The 21,950-nt window shown below is 37.7% G+C and overlaps 1 protein-coding gene across 1 annotated transcript; it reads right to left on the bottom strand.

Moving 5' to 3' along the window:
- Nucleotides 1–630: 630 nt before the first annotated feature.
- LOC121430182 (carbohydrate sulfotransferase 15-like) lies at nucleotides 631–21,456 on the bottom strand. The gene is made up of 8 exons (XM_041627460.1): nucleotides 20,848–21,456; nucleotides 17,186–17,734; nucleotides 10,268–10,508; nucleotides 9,439–9,585; nucleotides 6,365–6,518; nucleotides 5,039–5,186; nucleotides 2,522–2,684; nucleotides 631–1,693 (listed from the first exon to the last, which is right to left on the bottom strand). Exons 1-8 carry the CDS (start codon nucleotides 20,869–20,871, stop codon nucleotides 1,503–1,505), a joined length of 1,617 nt encoding a protein of 538 aa, XP_041483394.1. The 5' UTR covers nucleotides 20,872–21,456; the 3' UTR covers nucleotides 631–1,502.
- Nucleotides 21,457–21,950: the final 494 nt, after the last annotated feature.

The following is a 21,950-nucleotide window of genomic DNA, read 5'->3' as shown; positions in this document are numbered from 1 at the left end:
TTTACCACTCCTTCTACTACCACTCCTTATACTACTAAAACTACTAGCCTACTAATACTACATTTACCACTCCTTCTACTACTACTACTACTACTTTGATCCATCGGATCCCAAACCCCCAAAGAAAAGGAACGTGAAGATTGAGGAGAGGGAAAAGAAGGGACAGTGGAAGGAAAGGGAAGGGAATCGAACAAGAGAGTGAAAAAAGACAGAAAGAAAAAAAGAAAGGAAAGAAAAGAAGGAAAGAGAGAGGGGAAGGAGAAGAGATAACAGGGAAATGTAAAGACGAAAAGGGAAGAAGAGATAGAAAAAGAAAGGGAAAGAGAAAAGGAGAAGGGAAAGACGTTAATGGATGAGAGAAAGAAAGAGGGGGGAAGGAGGGATAAAGAGAAACAAAAGAGAGAAACGGGAAGGGGAGAACAGAATAAACAGTGCCAGATAAATTTTAACTAAAGGACAGTCTCTCATTTATAATCAATCTTTCATTCAATCAAGCATGCAAGCAGTGAGTATTGAGCACGATGTTATTCAATTCCATTCACGTTTGTAAAGTAAAATGATATACAGTTCAAGTTCAAGCTTTATTTTCCATTTCCATTATCAACATTACAAGCAAATACAAATCAAACATACATTATAAATATAAACAAAAACAAATGAAATGTGATAACAATGATTACAAATCAATTACAAGTTACCAAATATTTGTAGAATAGTTTTAATAGAATCTGATATAGAAATGAGGGGATCCACTAAAAAGCATTGCTTGTAGAGCGTGGATCCCCTAAGAAAGTATATTAACCATTTGAGAAATGGGACTCATTCGCAGGTGTAATGGGACTCATACAGGACTAAGTCATCCTCATAAATGCTCTTCGGTTTTCGTTTTAAACACCTGTAGTAAGGTGTGTATCAAACGAAGACCGAAGCCCCCATAAACAAAAAAAAAAGAATATCTCAAGTTCTCTTTGTGTCCAATATTTCTGCATAGTGTGACCCGGGAGAGATATTTTTATCCGAAAATCAAACTGAATATAAGTCTTCTGAATACGTGTCTTGGTTCTCGGTTCCGGTTTTCCATGTCCTTTTAAACACCCAACTACGATGCCTAATGTGTAGGATTTTGAAATTTATCTTTATTCTTCGGTATTCGGTCTTCGATTTCAGCCTTCAATCTTCAATCTGTGGGGGTGTCGTGGTCGAGTGGTTACGACTCTCGTCTTTCAATCAGTGGTTCGATTTTCAGCCATGACGTGTGTTTCCAATAGCAAGAAATTACCCATATTGTGATGCACTCAACCCAAATAAGGTGAATGGGTACCCGGTAGGAATGTTTCCTTGAATGCATTGAACGCTGGAAGCTAGCTCGAGCTCAAGCCGCGGTAATAATAATAATAATGATAACAATGCGCTTCGGAATAGATTATTTCTAGATAGATGGCGCTAGATAAATACCTATCATTATCATTATACTTTGTTAATCTTCATTTCGCATGAACAAACTAATTCGATGCCTGATGTGTGGGATATAGAAATTTGTCATCGTTCATCAAAAGCGACATTTCTTTGTTGTATGGCTGGTAGAACTCTTCCAATATTTTTCTGGTCTCCGGCAAGAAGTGTTTTTGTCTTTTGTTAACGTTGAGTTGAGGAGAATTAATGATTTTATCCACTTCCTTGTCGTTCAGTTCTCCTGTTGATGAACAAAACATTAAAAAAGAAAATGGTTATTCCAAGCTTGCCTAGCGAAGGACGTGATTCAATCTGCATTTACAGTAATCATTTGCATAAAATGAACAACTACTTCCACCAGGCGAGGGTAGGGGGGGGGGGGGGTTGTTGGGAATTATTTTCGACATGGACATGAAATCATGAGTGCACCTTTATGGCGGTGTGCATATAACCGTTTCACACAATATTGCCAAAGTGTAAAAATTCAATACTTTTGTCATTGTTTATTAGAGTTTGATGTAACGACCAGCGTTTTACTCTGTGAATATTAATTTATTCATTCAGAAATAGTTATTTTTCAGCCCGGGGTACCCTTTAATGCTCACCAATGGGAGTCAATTGGGTTGTTACCTCATAGAAGTCGGAAAAGCAAAAAAAGAGTCTATTTTATAAAAAAAAGTCGACATTTTCCTATTTAAACGAAAAAATCTAAGCAAATAGATTGGTCCGTATTCCGAATTCGGGTTTAATATGAACTCTGGTCTAAAATGGTGGTTTACCAATAATATATTGTGGCACCAATATCTAACAGTAGAAGTCCAATACAAAACAATCGCTTTGTTTGACCCCAAAAATTAAAAGCTATCTGGGAAATAAATTTTCTCCACATTACAAATGAGCGAGACCGCACTAAAACGTAAGAAACATACAATTTAAACAAAATTTTGATATTTTGTGGCATGGCTTTCCATAACGATTTTAGTCCAGAGCCCAATGACCACGGTGTAAAGTTGAATTAGACATCGGCGGGTACGGGCCATTAGAGTACGTGCCATTGTGTTTAACTTACTCAAGTCAAGAAATTCAATAATCTTTCTATAAACTTGAAGTGGATTGGCTTGCCAGTCTTCCAATCGTACGACGAGAACGCCATCACGTGAGAAAGCTTCCATCCAATCACGGGCATACACATAGTAGAGTCCAACTTGGAGTTCAGGTATTAGATTATATGGCTGAAAAGGGGAAAAAGTTTGTCTCTTAAACATGAAAGGGTTCTGTACGAGTTGCATGAGTATAAAGTATTACATAATCATTTTTTTAATGGTAAGAAGGTTGATTTTAAGACCTTTTTGGAGTGTAGAGAATCTATATAGTCAAAATCCCTTGTGACAAAATAGTTTTAGGGTGTGTTTATGCGCCACTTTTTTTTTTACTCTAGAATCATGATTAGAACCATGATTCAAATCATGATTCTGCAGAATCGCGATTGCGTTTAGTCCAAAGTGAAAATAAAAGTCTTTCAAATCACAAACATGAAACACGGAAAAGGGGGCGTTTGGAAAGACGTTTTTGTAGAACCACGAACGATAAAGTTCGTATAAACGCAATCGTGATTTGAATCATGATTACATGACGTCACTGTGTCGGGCTAGTTTCGGTTTGACTCTTGGAGTTTTAGGGTGCGTTTATCGGCGCGATTCTGAGGAGAAACAGCATTGGAATGAAGGTTGTCTAAGCGCTGATTCTGTGATATTGTGATTCATGTTTATGTTTTAAATCATGATTCAGATCATTATTCAAATCATGATTCTGGCTTGAGGTCGCATAAACGCAACCTTAGCCTAAAATCGGTGATTCAAAACAGCAGTGTCGTCCGTGACTCTGGGCAAACGACATTTTCGTCGGCTCAGAATTTGACAACGATTAGCTGTCCTCCATCAAACGTAGAGGGCAGCAACACACAAGCGCTTGTCGCTTTTGTGTTACTGCCCTCTATGTCCTCTTTCACCAATTTTTGTCGACGAAAGCCTCTAAATCTAAATAGTTGGGTCAGCAAAATGTCGTTGGGAGACATATCCACGCTAACGTAGTGAAGAGAGTAGCGCAACGTGTGTAGAAGACTTTTATAGAAGTTGTTCAGCTCTTCATTTTGATTTGACTGGCATTCTCAAAAGATTTACTTTGATTATAATGTTATAAGATCGTTCTCCTTTAAAATAGCGAAAACTAATGTCCTGTTGATATACGCAGGCGCAGATCCAGGAGGGGGCCGAGCCGGCCCCGGTCCCCCCCCCCTATTTTTTGACAACCTGCAGAAAAAAGTGTACTCCTTATCTTGATAGAAACTACAAAAAGCAGGAAGAAAAGTAAGAAAGAGCTGTTATACCCATGATGTGTAATTTACAGCCTCGTAACGGCCGGCCCGACCCCGAAGGGAAACAAGAAAAAGATGAGGGGAAGAATTGGAAAATAGACTTTATATAAAAAAAAAATTCGCTCGCGCATCGCGCTCGCATTGCCTATGTAATGAATCCCATTCAAGAGGATTAAATGGCACATTATATATCAAGTTCTGAAATCAATTTGCACACAATATTTTAGCTCACACATCAAGCTTTCATTATTTTGTTTGATTTACACAAATTGTTATATCAAAATTTTCAGCTCGCGCGGCGCGCTCGCATTGTTTTTTTTATTTGTGAGATACCTATCCTCTTTGGAAATTCTTTCCAAAATTTGTCAAAATGTTCCTGTATCATGTCAGTATATCAAAAAATTAAGCTCGTGCTTCGCGCTTGCATTTTATTGTTTGAGACACACAAGCTTGTTCTTTAATTTTGAATAAAAACGTGCTTAGACGGTCCAGTTTTTAGGTCGAATATCACTCTCATTATTTAATTGGTGATACTTATATCCTCTTCATTAATCACTTAAAACAGTCCTATGAGTCCCGTCACGTTACTGTAATAATATTTCGGTTCGCATTGTTTAGTTGGATACTTATCTTTGTTCATGATTATAAAACCTGCTCAGAATCTTCAGTTCAAAGGACATAAAATATCAAAGAATTTTTGCTCCCGCTTCGCGCTTGCATTTTATATTAAGACCACATGAGATACCTTATCTTGTTTATAACAATAAAAACTAACATATACTTGAAACTTCAGTCTTTAGTTAGGACTACCCCCTGAAAAAAAAATAGCATTATGGCGGCCAATCGAGAAAAATGTTGCTGAAAATATTTTTCACCCCCCCCCCATTGGCAAAAGCTGGATCCGCCCCTGATACGGCCAAATTAATTTCAAAACAAGGTCTCAAATGTGCAGAAACTAGAAAGTCCATTTCATGTTCTAGTTTAAAAAAAATGTAATTTGTCTCTCTTCAGTGGTTTTGAACAGACAATCTAACATTTTCGGTAAATGTCCTTACCCAAACCACAATTGTTTCAGGGCACCCGTATTAATATGATAAAAAAACGGAATAGTTGCACGCCCAAACTAAAAATAGGCCTTAATATCATCAAAATTCATCATCAAATATGGTCATCCTCAATACCCCGATAAGAAAAAAGCCCCGTTATACTTACACAATTTGCAGCATATGCACAATAGCGAGGGTTATGCTTTTCCAAACAATTTCTTAAACAACCGATATTCTTGACGACGAAATTATGAAAAGTCTTTTCATTATACCCTTTTGCAGAGCTGTGAGTATACCAATACCACGATATGGCCCTGCATTTTCAAGGGAGACAAAAATGTTTATTTCATTTATTTTAAATAAATACACTCATAACAAGTCGACATCATAAAAAATAGACCAAAGTCATTAAATCAACTTGAAAAAGACATGTTAAAGAAAGTTACATACAAAATTATCATGTGTATAAGATTTTTTATTTATAATTTGTGAAAATGGAGGATCCCACTGAACTGAAATTGAAATGAAAGAGTTTATAAGCACATACATAATACAAAATAATGACAAATTATCACTTGAAGCTGAAACAAGACATTATACGTTGATTAAAATGCTAATAATATAGGCCAAAAAATATAACTAGTTATTATTAAGGTCGTGAAGTATTAATAGACACCTTCGTTTGGCAACATGATTGGCCACAAAATATTATGCGCATGCGCAATACTAGGAAGAGTATTTTTGCACAAGCAATATACATATCTATACGGAAGCTTAAAAGTACCCCCAGAAAAAGAGATGAGAAGACGAAAAAGAGTCAAGATGACAAGAAGACGAGGAAAGAAGACAAAAAGACGAGATCTTCGATTTTGTAAAGTCGATTTGACGAGACTACAAGATCCTCAATCTCGTCAAGTCGATTTCGTCAGGATGATAAGATAAGAAGACAATATCCCAAATCTCATCAAGTCAACTTTGTCTACACGAGACTATAAGAAGACAAGATCCTCAATCTCGTCAAGTCGACGATACAGAATCTTGTCAAGTCAGCTTTGTCAGGACGAGAAGAGAAGATGACGAGATCCATGATCTCGTCATGTCGACTTATTTTTTAATATAATATCATTTCCTCTTCCCCCAACACGTTTCTCCTTCTCCCTATTTTTTTCCTTTCCCCTTTTTTCCAGCCAATGGGGGGCGTGTGCCCCCCCCCCATCTGCTGAAGAAAAAAAGTTACGCCACTGAATGCTTCCAATCACCAGAGTTTAACTGCGCTGCCAATGTAAGTGCTCAAGCATTCACGGAATTTCTTCCTACCGGGTACTCATTCACCTGAGTTGAGTGCAGCACAATGTGGGTAGATTTCTTGCTGAAGGAAAATATGCCATGGCTAGGAATCGGACCCACGTCGCTCAGATTGAAAGACGAGAGTCGCAAGCACTGGACCACGAAGCCCCCACAAAACGTAGGGGGCAGTTTAATTAAAACTTGCCTTTCTGTGGGATTCCTGACCATAAGAATAATCTTTGCATTGGGTTGAACTGCCCGGAGGAGTTGGGCGTTTGTGAACACTGGCTCCGAAGCATTTGGAAAAGTCCTCGTCCAATTCAGGCCAATGGTGTAGCTTGTGGAGATGGAGGCATCACCTGAAATTTACGACAGGTTTTAGAAACGATCAGGAAAAAAAATGATTCAATGTACTTTTGTCTGACGAGCATAATTTTTGAAAGAGACCAATTCTTGATAAAAAACGACATTACGAGGTCTGCAATTATTTTACTCCTTTCAATTTAAGCATATATTAGTAAGATCACAATTTTGTCTCATTAGAAATTGTAAGAAATTGAATGTCTCCTTTTATTCAAATATATAAGTGCACTGTAAAAACTCAGGTGATGATTTAACACCAGCCCAGAATCTATAAGTCCACACCACAGAAGTATTGAAACAACACCAGTTTAGAATCAAACCGATACTGTTTTAATGTTACTTGGTTTTGTATAAACACCTATCTGTTGTTATAGACCAAAACCAAACTGGTGTAGTTTAACATTTCTCTGGTGTGGACATATATAGATTCCGGGCTGGTGTTAAATAAACACCGGTGTTTTTGTAATGTGTTTACCTCACTGGGAAGTAACAAGAAAGACACTGAAAAAAGAACTATCACTATTATTTTACTGTTGTGTTTGTTCATCTCTTTCATCATCATTATAAATGAACAAAATTTTCATCATTTCACAATCAACTTTGTCTTACCTCACAGACTTTCGCCTACTGGTTTGTAAAGGATTCTTTAAGTGAGACCCTCGTTTTACTAGTCAGACGCCTTACCCATTCCCAAGACTAGCTCTGAATCGCCGTAGATGGGGTGGTTTGAGTATAGGCGGTAGTGCTCCATGATTACTGCGAGAGTCCGGGTGAAGGCATAACACAAAACTTAGTAATGATCGTAAAACATTTTTCTACGACTGATTTCATTGACTACTGTGTACAATCGATCGTGAAAATGAAGCGTACGATTAATTGCTAACCTTTGTGTTACGGGACCCAGGAGATACATTCGCTGGGATGTGATTTTCTTTTTCGTCAGTTCTTATGCACCCAACACGAGATGGCCTTTTTAAGGCTTCGAATCAGACTACAAATTTTGGAATTTTTAGAGTCTTGCCTCAATATTTAATTTTTGAATTTTTTTGAAAAATTGTTCTCGGCGAGACTCGAACCTATATGATTGCTTTACTAATTGAGCCACATGCATAAATCGAGCTGTTCGAGGGGTCGGAAAATACGCTATATTCTAACGTTTCGTGTCGCCATGAATATTCGTGAGGCGTACGCTGACTAATTTAATCTACTATATCGTTATTCCCATACACTTATAGCTTCGGTATTCTGCCCTCTTGTGTGAGGTGCAGACGGAAAAATGGTTGACGGGATAAATTGTATTGCCCAGCATCTCTGGGATTCATGGGCCTAATACATGAACTGGCAGGCAAAAGATATTCATTCGAGCCAACCCATTCTTTATTTTTAAATTTGATATTGCTTATTATAAAAAAATGAATGAATATGATTGACAATCTAAAAATGATTCTAAGGAGGGTACCTACTGAACTTCCTTTTTTTCCAAATTGGAAAGATATATCACCACTTTGGAACTATGTTTTTTTACGGGCGGAAGAATTAGGTCCATTTTACTCTCTCAAGTGATGAAATTGATCCTTTCAGGTGTAGTCTTCATAAATCCTGAGTTATTTTTTTAAGATGAGCCGATCGAGGTACCCTTTTCTGGTCAGATATGAAATGTCAGACATATATCCTATCCACTGCATTCAACCCTCGAATTTCCTCCTTATTTTTTATGATTATTTTTTAAAGTGCCACTTTGACACACGAGCCTATGGGAAATTATTCAGGACTGTGCCCGGGGGGCCACTTACATTGACGAGTGGATACAATGCGCGACCAAAAAAAAACACGTAAAAGGGATTTCTTCTTCAAGATAGGGCACGTTACGTACGTAACGTTATAAGGGTGTCAAAACACCAAAATAATAAAAAAGGGTATATAATTTCCCTCGGAAAGTTACGTGTTTAGGGTCGGATTTGCGAGGGTATAAAAATTAAGTCTAAAATGTTTTATAAAGGATGTACTTTTTTGCCCCAAGAGTCAACACTACTGTTTAGTGTGGGAGGTGGGGCTGTACTAAACCCAAGGATGTAGGTAAAGCTAAACTTGACGGCCGACGTCCGTGACATAACAATTGAAATATTGCTGTACTTGTTTAGGGGTGCAATTAAGGGAATACTTGCCAATACTATCGTTTTGTTTCCAATACTTGTTAAGGGTTGGGGTTCACACGCCGATACTTGTTAGGGGGAGCATTTTCAGAATATGGAAAATACGTGTATAGGGTGCTTTTTGAGACCCGCACATGGTATCCACTCGTCAATGAAAGTGGCCCCCGGGGGCCTGTGATACATCTGACAGCGTCAGACAAATAAAGTGGGTGGTGACCAAGGATGTAATGAGTGTCGATCCTTCTTTTTCGAGCTTGTGAAGTGATATTTGCTCATTCTCCGCCTGTAGCTTGTTTTCAGCCTTTTTTATCCTAAACCTTTTCTCCGAAATAAACATTATTGCAATCCTGGCAAGGAATTGTAAATACCACCCCAGGTATTTTCTCGGACTGTCGCACCACCGCCGATACTCAAACTACCCCATCTACGTCGAGTCAGCGCTAATCTGAAAAAAAAACTTACAGGAACCAGAAGGCGAAGCTTTCGAGGTAAAAACAAAAAATGATGAGAATTTGTTGATTAGAACATTATTTAATAATCATATCAATCGGATGGACTTGACATCACAGTCCTTGGTTGCATTGCCAAATGAAGGTTTTACATAGCATTAGTGATCTCAATAATGACACGCTCAAAACTTTATTATTTATTCAATCTTCCTCAAACTTTCATCGAGTTTATATGAATTCAAATTGTTTAATTCAAGGGTTTCATTCTTTTTCAAAGATATGTCTAAATAACGAGGAATCAAATTTCTAAATACCGAAAATCTTTGGATGATAAGGTACTCCTTCTGCCGTTGAAACTCTGTTGTGGATTAATTTCGAAACTCCAGTTGATTTGTAAAGATTAAGATACCATTCCAACGAACTATCATCTACGCCTCCGGTTATCTTCCGCATGGCCAGCACTGCAAAAATGTTAAAGATCAAGTCAACCCCGAAAAAAATGAATAATAGAAAAAAAAGTAAGGCTGAAATTCTGCAGGCCGATTATTGTAAATTTCATCAAACTTGGATGAGAAAATAGAATGTTATGACATTCTAATGTGTAACTTAATTTCACAATCAAAAGTTATATGCACAACCTGGTAAGTATGCAAAATGACACATCCTCAAATACCTTTATGATCACCGTAAGAAACCTCTGCTTTGACTCACCAATAATAATAGCAGGGCCCACTGGGAGAACAGTTTTCGTAACTGAAGTGGCTACCCTGGGTAAATATACCGTTGTTATTATTTTATAATAATAATAATAACGCCAATTTCCGACAATCACTCTTTGGTTGTTCCTTACCATGAAGGGCATTTTGACGATACGTTTTCTAGGTTCTCGAATACGTCATGCGTCTTTTCGTGTAGGTGCAGTTTGTAAGTAGATCAACGGTTTACAAACCTGGGTGAGTTTCATATAGCTGTTCGTAAAAAGTTACAGACAATAATATTTTACGCACGACTGGAACCTGTTCTTAGGCGCTAAATCAGTTACATAGGGATATCATTTAGAATCAAGAAATGGTCACCAGTCGTAACTTACGAATAGCTTTATGGAACGGGTCCCTGAAAGAAAAAAAATGTACTTTTAATTACCTTCTCGCCTATGAATAGGTGTTCCAGTAAAACCATGGCGACGAGGACCCCACCAGTGTGGCTCTTTGGGTACGTCGACAACATCAGGATGGGCAACGATCTTCGACCAGACATCAGTCGTGCCACATTTATACATACCAATCACATAAAAGTAAGGAAGACAGTTGAGTTCCGTACCGTTTCGTACCCAACATGGATTCTTGAAGTTGCTGAGGAAATGCTGGGGAACTTTCTCAAAGATCTGCATGATTACGAATCAAATTACATGTTTTAGCTGGTTAGGTTGGGTAAGTTTTTGTGCACATTATATGTTTGAGGGTGGGGTTGACATAATGCTAAAGTGACCCTACTACAACCTTTCAAAGTCTTTAAATTCAAGTAATCACCCGAATATGTGGCATGGGTTCATTTTATGAAAGTTACCAGCATCAACAAATAATCATTTTCTGACAGCTCGTTACATCTTCAACAAGTCGGACTTTGAAATAGAGGGGCAAGGGTTCGAATCCCAGCTAGCCGCGGCGTGAATTTTCTTTAGCAAGAAATTAAATCTATGTAATATTGTGCTGGACTCAAACAAGTTGAGGTAGCTCTTCGCAGGAATTGATTACTTAAAAATCTCTTAGCGTAAAAGCTGCTCTGCTAAATAGACAAGACCAATATGGGGGAGAATTTGAGTTCAAGGAACATTTTGGGGTAAAAGTTGGGAACCGGTCAATTTCACCTAATTTGAATGTGCTGAATCTGACAAGACCGGACCCCAAGCCGATTTTTTATGTTTTGACCACCTTATTTGCATAAACAAAATGGCTGCCAAATTGACTATTTATAATCTTATTTCTACAATATTCATTTATGATATTTGCTTTCACCGAAATGGATACTGCAAAATCCTGCATACAAAACCTGTACCTTTTAGGAAAATTTGTTATATCTGTTTGCTGCTAACTAATTATGAAAATTTATGCATATTTTGGAAAAATGTGCTATAATTTGATAATTAGACCTTAAAAAATTATTATTCTGTGTACAAATAGCATTAGTATCATTGTGATAAATGTTTGGCCCCTAAATATAATATTTAAGTCAATCTTTATATATATATTATTTTTCTTTGATGTTTGTATGTTCTTGTATTTTTTGCCATTTTCTTTGTATACGTTTGATATGAGATCTTTAAAAAACTAAAATCAATGGCAGACAAATATTAAACTTCAATCATTGAATCATTTTATAGACTTCTTTTGCCGCAACTGTTAATTGTACTGAGGAACAAATACACACACATGCTCCCACACCCACACTTTTATATACATGTAGAAAGTAATATACATGCAAGGTATTATGCCCAATATAAAACACATTGATGCTGATCCTATAATCATGACAATTACCAAATTGAATGAACCCAACAGAAAAGAAGGGTTTAGAAGTTAGAAGAAGTGTAATCACGCTGGAATTAGATTTTTTTTCCTTTTTTTTCTTGAAATAATTATATTAAAATGTCTTATATATCCTTTATAATTAGATAACAGACCCAATAATCAATTAAACGCCTGATTTATGCAGTGTAGTTTATCAATCGGATTTAAGTATCAGTACATGTTTTATGTTTTAGTCAGTATTCCACTCGTTTATCTTAATAATATGCATTTTAGTGCTCAATCTTGTCATTTTGGCCCGGCCATTGCCATTGTACTTAATACTGTTTGGGCCAGTGGGCTATTTTAGATATCAAAATACAGCAATGTTCCCATACATGACATAATAAATGATATATCTCGTTAGTAATGATGATTTGCATATACTAGATGTTCATACATCGCGATTTTTTGCAGTTTAGTGCTCATTTTGTGAAAATAAGTTTTTTCCTATTCATATTGTACATAAGTATTCTAATGCCTATGGCGGCCATTTTGAATATCAGGAAAATAAATATTTAGTCACCAATTGTTTTTCAGAGAATTTTACTCCTGCCTCACAATTTCATGCATTTCATAGCCAATATGCGGACAATTTCATGATTTTCATGGATAATTTGCATATTTTGGCGGCCATATTGGATTTTTCAAATTTGTGCAAAATGCTCAAGGTTACACGGGTGGCATCATTCAGATTTGTAATCAGCACCCTCGAATTGACAAGAAACCATAAGAAAATATTGCATATATAAGAAAACAAGGTTTTGCCTCTTCTATCCTGGACTATAGAGCGATACATATTCAATAATCAAAGAAAGCAAGTGCGAGCTGAATTTTTTTGACATTCTAACATGAAAAATTGAAATTCTAGGCATATTTCATAATCGTGGGAAGGATAGGCCTATTTAACAACTAAATAACTAAAAAAAACGAGAATTAGAAATGAAACGAGACATGAAACGGGTCACTTTGGCATGTTTTGTAAATCATGAAAAGAATTAGGTATCCTAAATCAATAATGTGAGCGCGAAGCGCGAGCAGAAATTTTTAGTCTGAAACTGGATAATTTAAGCATGTTAAAAATAATGATCAAGCTGTGTATCTCAATTAACTTGCGCACGTGTGTTTAAGATTTATACCTAGTAAATAGACATTCTAAATATATTCTTATCATGAAAATCACTAATGTGATCGCGAAGCGCGAGCTGAAAATATTTGATATTCCTATCTGAAAAATTGTCAATTTGAGCATTAATTCAAGCACCATGTAGGAAAATTGTGAAGAGGACATTATGGATCGCTCTTGATGAATAATGTGAGAGTGAAGCGCAATCTGATATTTTTGTTTTTATATTGATCTAGGACCTGGACATTCTAAGGACATTTTGTCATCATATGAAAATGATGACTTTCTTCTATTTTTTCCTAAGTGCAAGATATTGCATTCTGAAAAAAAAGGACAATTTAATTATTGAGAATTCATGAAAATTTAATTTTTGTATTTATCAATCTAATAAGCCTATTGACAGCTCGAAATATATATTGCTTTTATTCCTCTACTCTGGGTTTTACGAATATTTGTGAAATATATCTCATTAAATAAGTACTAATTATAGGAAAAACAACTTGCCCGCCCAAGCACATATGAATAGCCACCAAAACCAAAGGAAAAGACGGCCAAATAAAGAAGTTGTGGCCAAAACTGTGATTTTGGGGGGTTTTGGAGGCCATTTTGGATTTTGGCCAGGCCACTTTTTTCTCGGACCCGAGACAAAAAATATTGTCATTTCATGTTGAGATACATTACAAGGAATAAAAAAACTGTTGCCATATTGAAATTACCAAAAAAAGTATTTTTGACCCATGTATAGCCCACTCCTACTAAAAAGGGATATTTTGAGATCTTTATGATGTACCTGACAAATCAAATAGCGCGAGCTGAAAATGTTGATACTGAGACAATAAAACGAACATTTTACAGCACTTTTTGAAATCAATTCATAAATTGAACACAATAATGAAAGCAGGGGCGGATCCAGCTTTCGCCAATAGGGGGGGGCCGAAAAATATTTTGATCAACATATTTCTCGATTGGCCGCTACAATCTGGCTTTTTTTGTTGGTTTTTCAGGGGGTAGTACTAACTAAAGACTGAAGTTTTAATTATATGTTAATTTTCATTGCTATAAACAATATACGGTATCTCATGTGGTCTTAATATATAATGCGAGCGCGAAGCGCGAGCTAAAAATCTTTGATATTTTATATCCTTAGAACTGAATATTCAGAGCAGTTTTTATAATCATGAACAAAGATAAGTATCCAACTAAACAATGCGAGCGCGAAGCGCGAGCCGAAATTTTATCATATAGTAATGTCATGGTCACATTTGTTCTACGGCGGCCGTACGGCGAGTCGAAAACAGCCGTTTTAACATTTTTTGTCCAACTACATATAGGTGGTTTGAATCAAAATTGATAAAACGGCTGTTTTCGACTCGCCGTAATACCCCCATCTCACTAGATGGCGATTCCGCTGCGATCGTCAAAAATCGACAAAGCGTGGTATATCGTAGCTTGAACGTGGCTTGATCTTTTCAATCTTCTCCGTCGTACCTTGATCTTTTCTGAAGCGGCAAGGATCGCCACCATCTTCCTGGTCGCCACAAAATTTTGAACATGTTCAAAACTTACGTAGCGAGATCGCGGAGGTGCTAAAGCGCATCATAATCGAGTAAAGAGCGTATTACAAACGACATATTCGTAGCTGTAACGAAGCTCCAACGCACAAAGCGTAGTAGAAGCGCATTAAAAGCGGCATCGATCGCCCGTGTTTTTCAGGCCCGTTCCCAAGACAATTCTGCTACGCTGCTTCCGTTTACGAGGCGACTGCCTTGCGCTCGACACGCTTCACACCGTTTCCACCACGACGCTTTCCCTTTGGGTGGCATGTGGCACACGTTCTCAGCCCGCTGCAGGCATTCGCGTTGCGCTTTTGCTGCGCCGCTGATGACTGGCCAGCGATTGAGCAGCGACCGTCTGCGCTGCTATGAAACACCGTGCCGATGGTAGGGGATTATCACATTTTCAACAGATTACGAGGCGACACCACGACGTTTTCAAATATACTTCCCAGAAAAAGGACCAAAAAGGGAAGCTGCCCAATATGCCGGCGGTCCAAGAGGAAGCGAACAAGAGGTTATGGTGGTGGTAGAGGAGGAGGAGGAGGAAGAGGAGGAGGAGGAGGTATAGTAGGAGGATGAAAATCTAACTGCTGAGCCAGCTTGAAAGAGAGAAAAAAAGACGCTCGCATGTCTTGATGACGAAATGGGTTACCTCCGCAAAAATATATAAATTGAATATGTTTTAAAAATAGAATGAATTCTAACTACAGTGACAGTAAACAATATTAAAATTTTAATGATTCGATCACTGATGTATTGATTGGGAAAGCACACTTTATGGGGATTCTGGCATTGTGCCCCCCCCCCCCCTTATGAGTGCTCTCACATCAGTAGACCACTTCTTGAAAGCAAATTTGAAAGGAATCTACCTAACAATTTTGAGTGACAAACTTTTGTGGAAAAAAATAAACAAAATATAAAACATTTTTATGCTCTTTTATGAAATTCTGGATGCATTAGGCTCATCGACATCTTTTGAGTGAAATTTTAATATATATTGTATATTATGACATAAGTGACAGCCAGGATCGGACCCAGTATCTTTTTGGCCTCCTCCTACTGTCCTCGTATCAGGTCCTCGTATTCAACTTCTAATTGAAGTTGTTGTATAATGCTAAGATGTATAAGTCCAACCAAATTCTGGACATCCATCTTGGTCGGAGGTTGGCAATCGACTGAAAAATGTCTCATGTGCCGCGATCAATATGCCGATTGCTTGAAATCGTTTCAAGAGCCCATCATGAACGTAACACAATCGTTCCATTCGTAGCACCACCGTACCGAGGTCCTAATTAGCGTATGGGCCTCGTTGTACGGTCGCTTTGATCGCAGAAGCAGCGCATCACATCTGCCTCAAATCGTGGCAAGAGAGTGGCAGCGTCGTACTACCAGCGTATTACCATCGCCTTCAGCGCAGGTCCGTCGCAGTGAAGTTGTAGTGCAATCGCCTCGCAGGCTAAAAATAGAATTCGAGGACGATTCTGCTACGCTTTGCGGGATTTAGACAGATCGCCATGGTCGCTATGATCGCCCATCCTAGTGAGATGGAGGCCGCCGTAGAACAAATGTGACCATGGTATAACGTGAAAAGTGACTCAATTAGGAACTGTTTTTAGTGATTAATGAAGAGGATACAAGTATCACCAATCAAATAATGAGAGTGCGAAGCGCGAGTTCAAAATTTCTGATATTCCGACCTGAAAAAAATGAACAGTCTTAGCGCGTTTTTATTTAAATAAACAAGCTGTGTGTCTCAAACAATTAAATGCGAGATAAAGGAGCATTTTGACAAATTTTGGTAAGAATTTCCAAAGAGCATAGGTTTCTCACAAATCAAACAATACGAGCGCGCAGCGCGAGCTGAACCTTTTGATACACATCAACAATTTGTGTAAATCAAACAAAATAATGAAAGCTTGATGTGCGAGCTAAAAAAATGTGTGCAAATTGATATCAGAACTGGATATATTGTATATTGTACATGTATATATATTGGTTATATATTAGTGTCATTTAACCCTCTTGAATGGGATTCATTACACAGGCAATGCGAGCGCGAAGCGCGAGCGAAAAATTTTATATCAAGTCTATTTTCCAATTCTTCCCCTCACCTTTCTTTGGTTTCCTTTCGGGGTCGGGCCGGCCCTTACGAGGCTGTAAATTACACATCATGGGTAAAATAACTCTTTCTTACTTTTCTTTCTGTTTTTCGTAGTTTCTATCACGGTAAAGAGTACACTTTTTCTGCAGGTTGTCAAAAAATAGGGGGGGCCGGGGCCGGCTCGGCCCCCTCCTGGATCCGCCCCTGGAAAGCTCGATTTAGGAGCTGAAATATGTTTTGTATATTGACTTCAAAACTTGATATTTTAAGCTCCATATCAGCTTATTGAGGAAGAATCTAATGTATGCCTATCTCATCAAACATGCAATGGGAACGCGAAGGGCGAGCGAAAACTTCATATAGTGACATGAGAGGGTTTTTTTTCTTCCAAGTCGTCCCACACCTTATTTTATTCACTCTTCTTCATCCTCTTTTTTCTCCATTCTTTTCCCTTCTATTTCTTCTTTCAAAATGCCTCCCTTTTTGCTCCGCCAGTAGGGAGTCTTGGGCCCCTTGGGGCCGCCTATGTAAATTTGACAAGCAAAAAAAAAAGGTTTCACTACACTATGGAAAATAATACACGCAGCACCCCCTGGGAAAATCTTGTGGGTGCTTCAGCACCCCTGCTTCCCAGTTCCATGTATATGACAACATAATACATGTACTATTACCAAAACATGTGCCTCAATTGGGTGGAAATTATGAACAACTTACCTCGGGTGCCCATTGGACGAGTTCCTTCGTCGCACCGGGCATCTTATACCATTTACACGATAGGCCCTGACATTTTTCTTCATCATTATACGAGAAAAGATTTGAAAAGTCTAATGGTTCATATTTTCTATACACAAGTGTGTAATTCACTTCTCCTTTTCGTTGTAGTATCGTTGAATTCATTTCTCTCGACAAGGTAGTGGGTCGGTCAGTAAACGTCTCAAGTTGTGAAGGTTCTGTTTTCCTCAGCTCGGCTTTTTCTCTCCCATCTGTCATGTTTACCGTTTCTTTACCGATATCCGTATCATGATTGTTCGACGCAGGTTCAGCCTTGATATTACCATTTACTGTCTTTTGTACACTCACATTCTGTATATTTCCTCTTGAATGCTTTTGTCCAAAATCCGCAACCTGTCCACCGTTTCTCGTGATTAAGGTTACCTTAGGAAGCGGTTGGATGGTCTGTTTTTTCGTCAGAGCCGTAGACGATGACAGAATGTACAGTGGTAACAGCACTGCGATTGCAACAGTAAATACATAACTCAGCACCTAAGGAAAACACAGATGATTACATCGTTAACAGTGGTAGTGATACTAATTGTGATGATGAGGAGGAGGATAATAATTATTTTGACAATTATTATAATATCACTTAAAAAAAATATTAGGCCTACTAATAAAAAGTATATTACAAAAATCACGTGACCTAATGGATGGTAAAGATCGGATCTTTCGGAAAGGATTTTTTTGTAAACTTAGTGTACAAGAAATTGCACAAATATTATAGGTTACAGAATGGTTAAGACTGTTTATATTTTCTTAACGAAATTCATCAAGTTAGAAGTATGTGATATAGAAAAAATCTTATAGCGTAAAGGATGGTTTAAAAGACATATTTTTTTGCAAAGGAAATTCCGCAACTTGGATCATTATGCTCCAAATTGCCCCTAAGCAATTGCCCCTTCTATTAATTTTGGAAAATCTGTTCATGCTCAAGTGGAGAAATACTTTCAAGAAACAAAGCTAATATATAAATTTCAGTCCGGCTTTCGTAACGGATATTCCACTGAAACTGAAACAGAGGAATGAAGTTTCACATGGGCGCATGGTTGGAATGGTTCTCCTAGACTTACAAAAAGCCTTTGATACTGTAAATCATATTATTATTATTATTTGTTTTTGGCGTCACCTGTGCCTGGGGGGCGTAAAGCGAATCACTATAACCCGCAGGTCTCTCCTCCCGATATAACTGATTGGGGGGAATGCAGGTGGACCACTACACCGGGGTTTCCCCCTACTCTTATACGAATAGTGCAGTGGGTTCTTAACGTGCAAAGGGGGCGACTCTCTTCTACACGGGGCCTCCATTTAACGTCCTATCCGAGGGACGAAGTGTTTTCATTGTAACTTAGCCTGCAATCTATGAAACATGAGAGAGACGTTTACACACAACGCACTGACTTCAGTCATCCGCCCAGGGTGGACTAGAACCTACGATCTTTGGTTCGAATTCGACGGGCAGACGCGTTACCGACTGAGCCAACACCGCATAACATACTATTAAAGAAATTATAAGTGACGGGTTTAGACTCTGCATGTCTGACATTGTTATATTTATCTAACCGTCATCAAGTAGTTACCATGCAGACGGGTCTTTATGATTCACTGCCTATTAAATGCGGAGTCCCTCAAGGAATCATTTTAGGCCCCATTCGTTTTATGTCTTGCATCAATAATATGTGTACTTGTATAACGAATCTAAATTAATTTCATATGATGATGATAGTGTCTTGCTATATTCGGATACAAATCCCAAGATATTTGATAAAAAACTTATGCAGATTTGGCAAATTGCATCAAATGGATGTCTCACAACAAGCTTAGTTTACACGTTGGGAAAACGGAAGGCATTTTGTTTTGTTCGAAACGAAAGTTAAGATATGCACACGATTTCAAGGTTTCATATGATAATCAGGTAATTGACAGAAAAGATTCAATAAAATATTTGGGAATTAATTTAACAAGTAACCTATCATGGACGGGTTTGGTAGACTCAATCGCTAAAAAAGGCAAATTCACGCTTAAAATTTTTGTATAGATATCAAACCTGTTTGAATATGAAGTCTATACGTATTTTATGCTTTGCTTTAATAATACAATGTTTATTCGACTATGCTAATGCGACTTGGTACGGTAGTCTGGATGTTACGGATAAGAAAAAGCTAAAAATAATTCAAAATAGAATTGTGACATACATATATGTTCTAGGACCAAGAGCACATGTCGGATATAATGAACTTGAAAAGGCAGGATTACTTTATGTAGATCACAGGTCACAACAATTAATATTACACCACGTGCATAAAATATTCTATTCGGATAAATTAGATCATTATATAGTAAACAATTTCACCCGTGTATCAAATATCCACAAGTACGATACTCGAAATAGTAATTGTAATTTCGTATTACCAAAACGTGAAGGACATATAGGGAACCCTTTTTATTTTAATGGCATCCAAACTTGGAATGCTCTTCCTAATCAAGTAAATGCCGTTAAATGTTTTTCTCAATTTAAGAGTGCATTAAAGAAGCACCTAAAACTGGAAGCTGCTCGAGAACAGCATTACCAGTAAAAATCACACATTTTGTACAGTTGGCTTCTAGTATTGTAGATTATGTATACATTAGGATATGTTAAAATATAATCTTGTTTAACATATTAGGAAGATTATTGTTTGCTTCAGATGTTTGCAAATTATTTGACTGATGGATATGTATGTACGTATTTCAGTTTCTTTTTATTTTTTTAACCATATTCCAGTACTTGTCGTTTACAATATGTTAATGTTGTATACTAACTATAGGACCCCATTGGAAATAAGCCTTTCTGCTTTATCCTGTTAAGGTATTCTTCAATTTCATTGTAATCTCCTGTGATATTCTTGACGAATAAAATCAATCAATCAATTTGATTGAAACATTCACGTAATACCAAAGTGTAAGAAAATAGTATTCTGCTCCCATCTATCTCCACAATTGCTATATTTGCGCAAAATATGCTATATATGCCATATTTCAAAATCATAGAACCGCCACTAAACATGCTAAGACAATCACATCATCATAATAATAATGATAATAATAATAATCGAAATAACGTCAAAGTTTACCCAGGGTAGCCACTTCAGTTCTGAAACTGTTCTCCCAGCGGGCCCTACTTAACACGGTTTTAGCCGGCTTTAGCGCGGCTACCTTGATCGGGCGCTCGAGCGTTCGAGGTAATTACTCCTACTGCGTACCCATGCACCTAACCTGGGTCGAGTGTAGCACAATGTGGATAAATTTCTTGCTGAAGGAAAACATACCATGGCTACGATTTCAACCGGCGACCCTCCGTTTGAAAGGCGGGTTCAGAACCACTGGACCACGATGTACACCATGTTTATTGACTGTAAAGCGAGACACTTGTCATGTTTACGTGATATAAATAAAATACTCGACAAATAATGAAATTCCTCCAATATTGTAAATACCTGAAATATGTAGAAAAAGGAGGTAGATGTTCACTGTTCAAAATGATTCATAAAGTAATTGACTACGAGGGTTACTTGATACGCGTACAACTACTATAGAATAAGACGATGCAAAGCTAAACTTACCTTTTTCCCGACTGAACTGGTCATCTTTGCTCAGAAGAAGAAACGAGAATTTATCATTGCGCCTATCATTGGAATCCTAAGGTTGCTTCCATGATCTGGGCCTTGGGATACTGCACAGAACTGGACGACAGGCGACAGGTCTTTGCGGTGTCTCTGTGAAGTGGGTTGCAATGCGCTGAATTTATTTCAATTTAATCAGGATCAATAATTGGTTGTTCTCTCTGATCTCAGTAGTGTTTGCTTAATTGTGTAATACTTTGGGCGTTTAAGTTCCCCCTCCTTCCTTAATACAAACATTAGTGACTTCAAAGTTTGTTTAGGTTCTTATGGCTATTATCCATCGTACAAAGACTGTTGACTAACTTGACCGATCGAATGACACGAGAGACCGAAGAACGTATACTGCAGAAACTTCGGTGTTGATTTAACACCAGCCCGGAATCTATATCCATGTCCACACCGGAGAAGTATTGAAACCACTTTGGAATCAAACCGATGCTGTTTAAATACTAATTGGTGTTGTATAAACACCTATCTGGTGTTAGACCAAAACGAAACTGGTGTTGTTTAACACTTTTTTGGTGTGGACATGATTATATAGATTCCGTGCTGGCGTTAAATCAAGTTTAGAGTTTTTGCAGTGCTATTGAACTCGTATCGCTCTCTATTGCCTCTGGTTTATTTGAAATCGCAACTGGGCGTTGTAATCCAAGATAATTCATGAGAGATTTGAGGTTCGAGTCCTCGTCACGACTATTTAGAATGGTGACGTGAGATGTAGGTCCCAGACGTTAGTAAACATAGCTCATTGATACAGGTCTGTGATACTCAAACTTACATTTACACTGCATGTAAGCATCAACATTAATTCATATAGTAGACTTGTTAAGAGGTTGAACGCTGCATTTTTGAGTACAAATGTCCCACTTGGCACAAATGTTCCTTGAGTCAAAAGAAAAAGATTCATCCAAAGAGACACGCTGTCTCTATGCAAATAAGCAAGTAATTTGCATAAATTTGCATATTATGTCGATATAGTAAAAACAAGTATTTCAGAATATATATTTAACCAGAACTGCCCTAAAATTGGAAATAAAGACTGA

This window comes from Lytechinus variegatus, chromosome 16 (assembly GCF_018143015.1).
Source record: "Lytechinus variegatus isolate NC3 chromosome 16, Lvar_3.0, whole genome shotgun sequence".
Classification (NCBI taxonomy): domain Eukaryota; kingdom Metazoa; phylum Echinodermata; class Echinoidea; order Temnopleuroida; family Toxopneustidae; genus Lytechinus; species Lytechinus variegatus.
The sequence above is the reverse complement of the archived record's forward strand: the minus strand, read 5'-3'. Positions and strand labels throughout refer to the sequence as shown.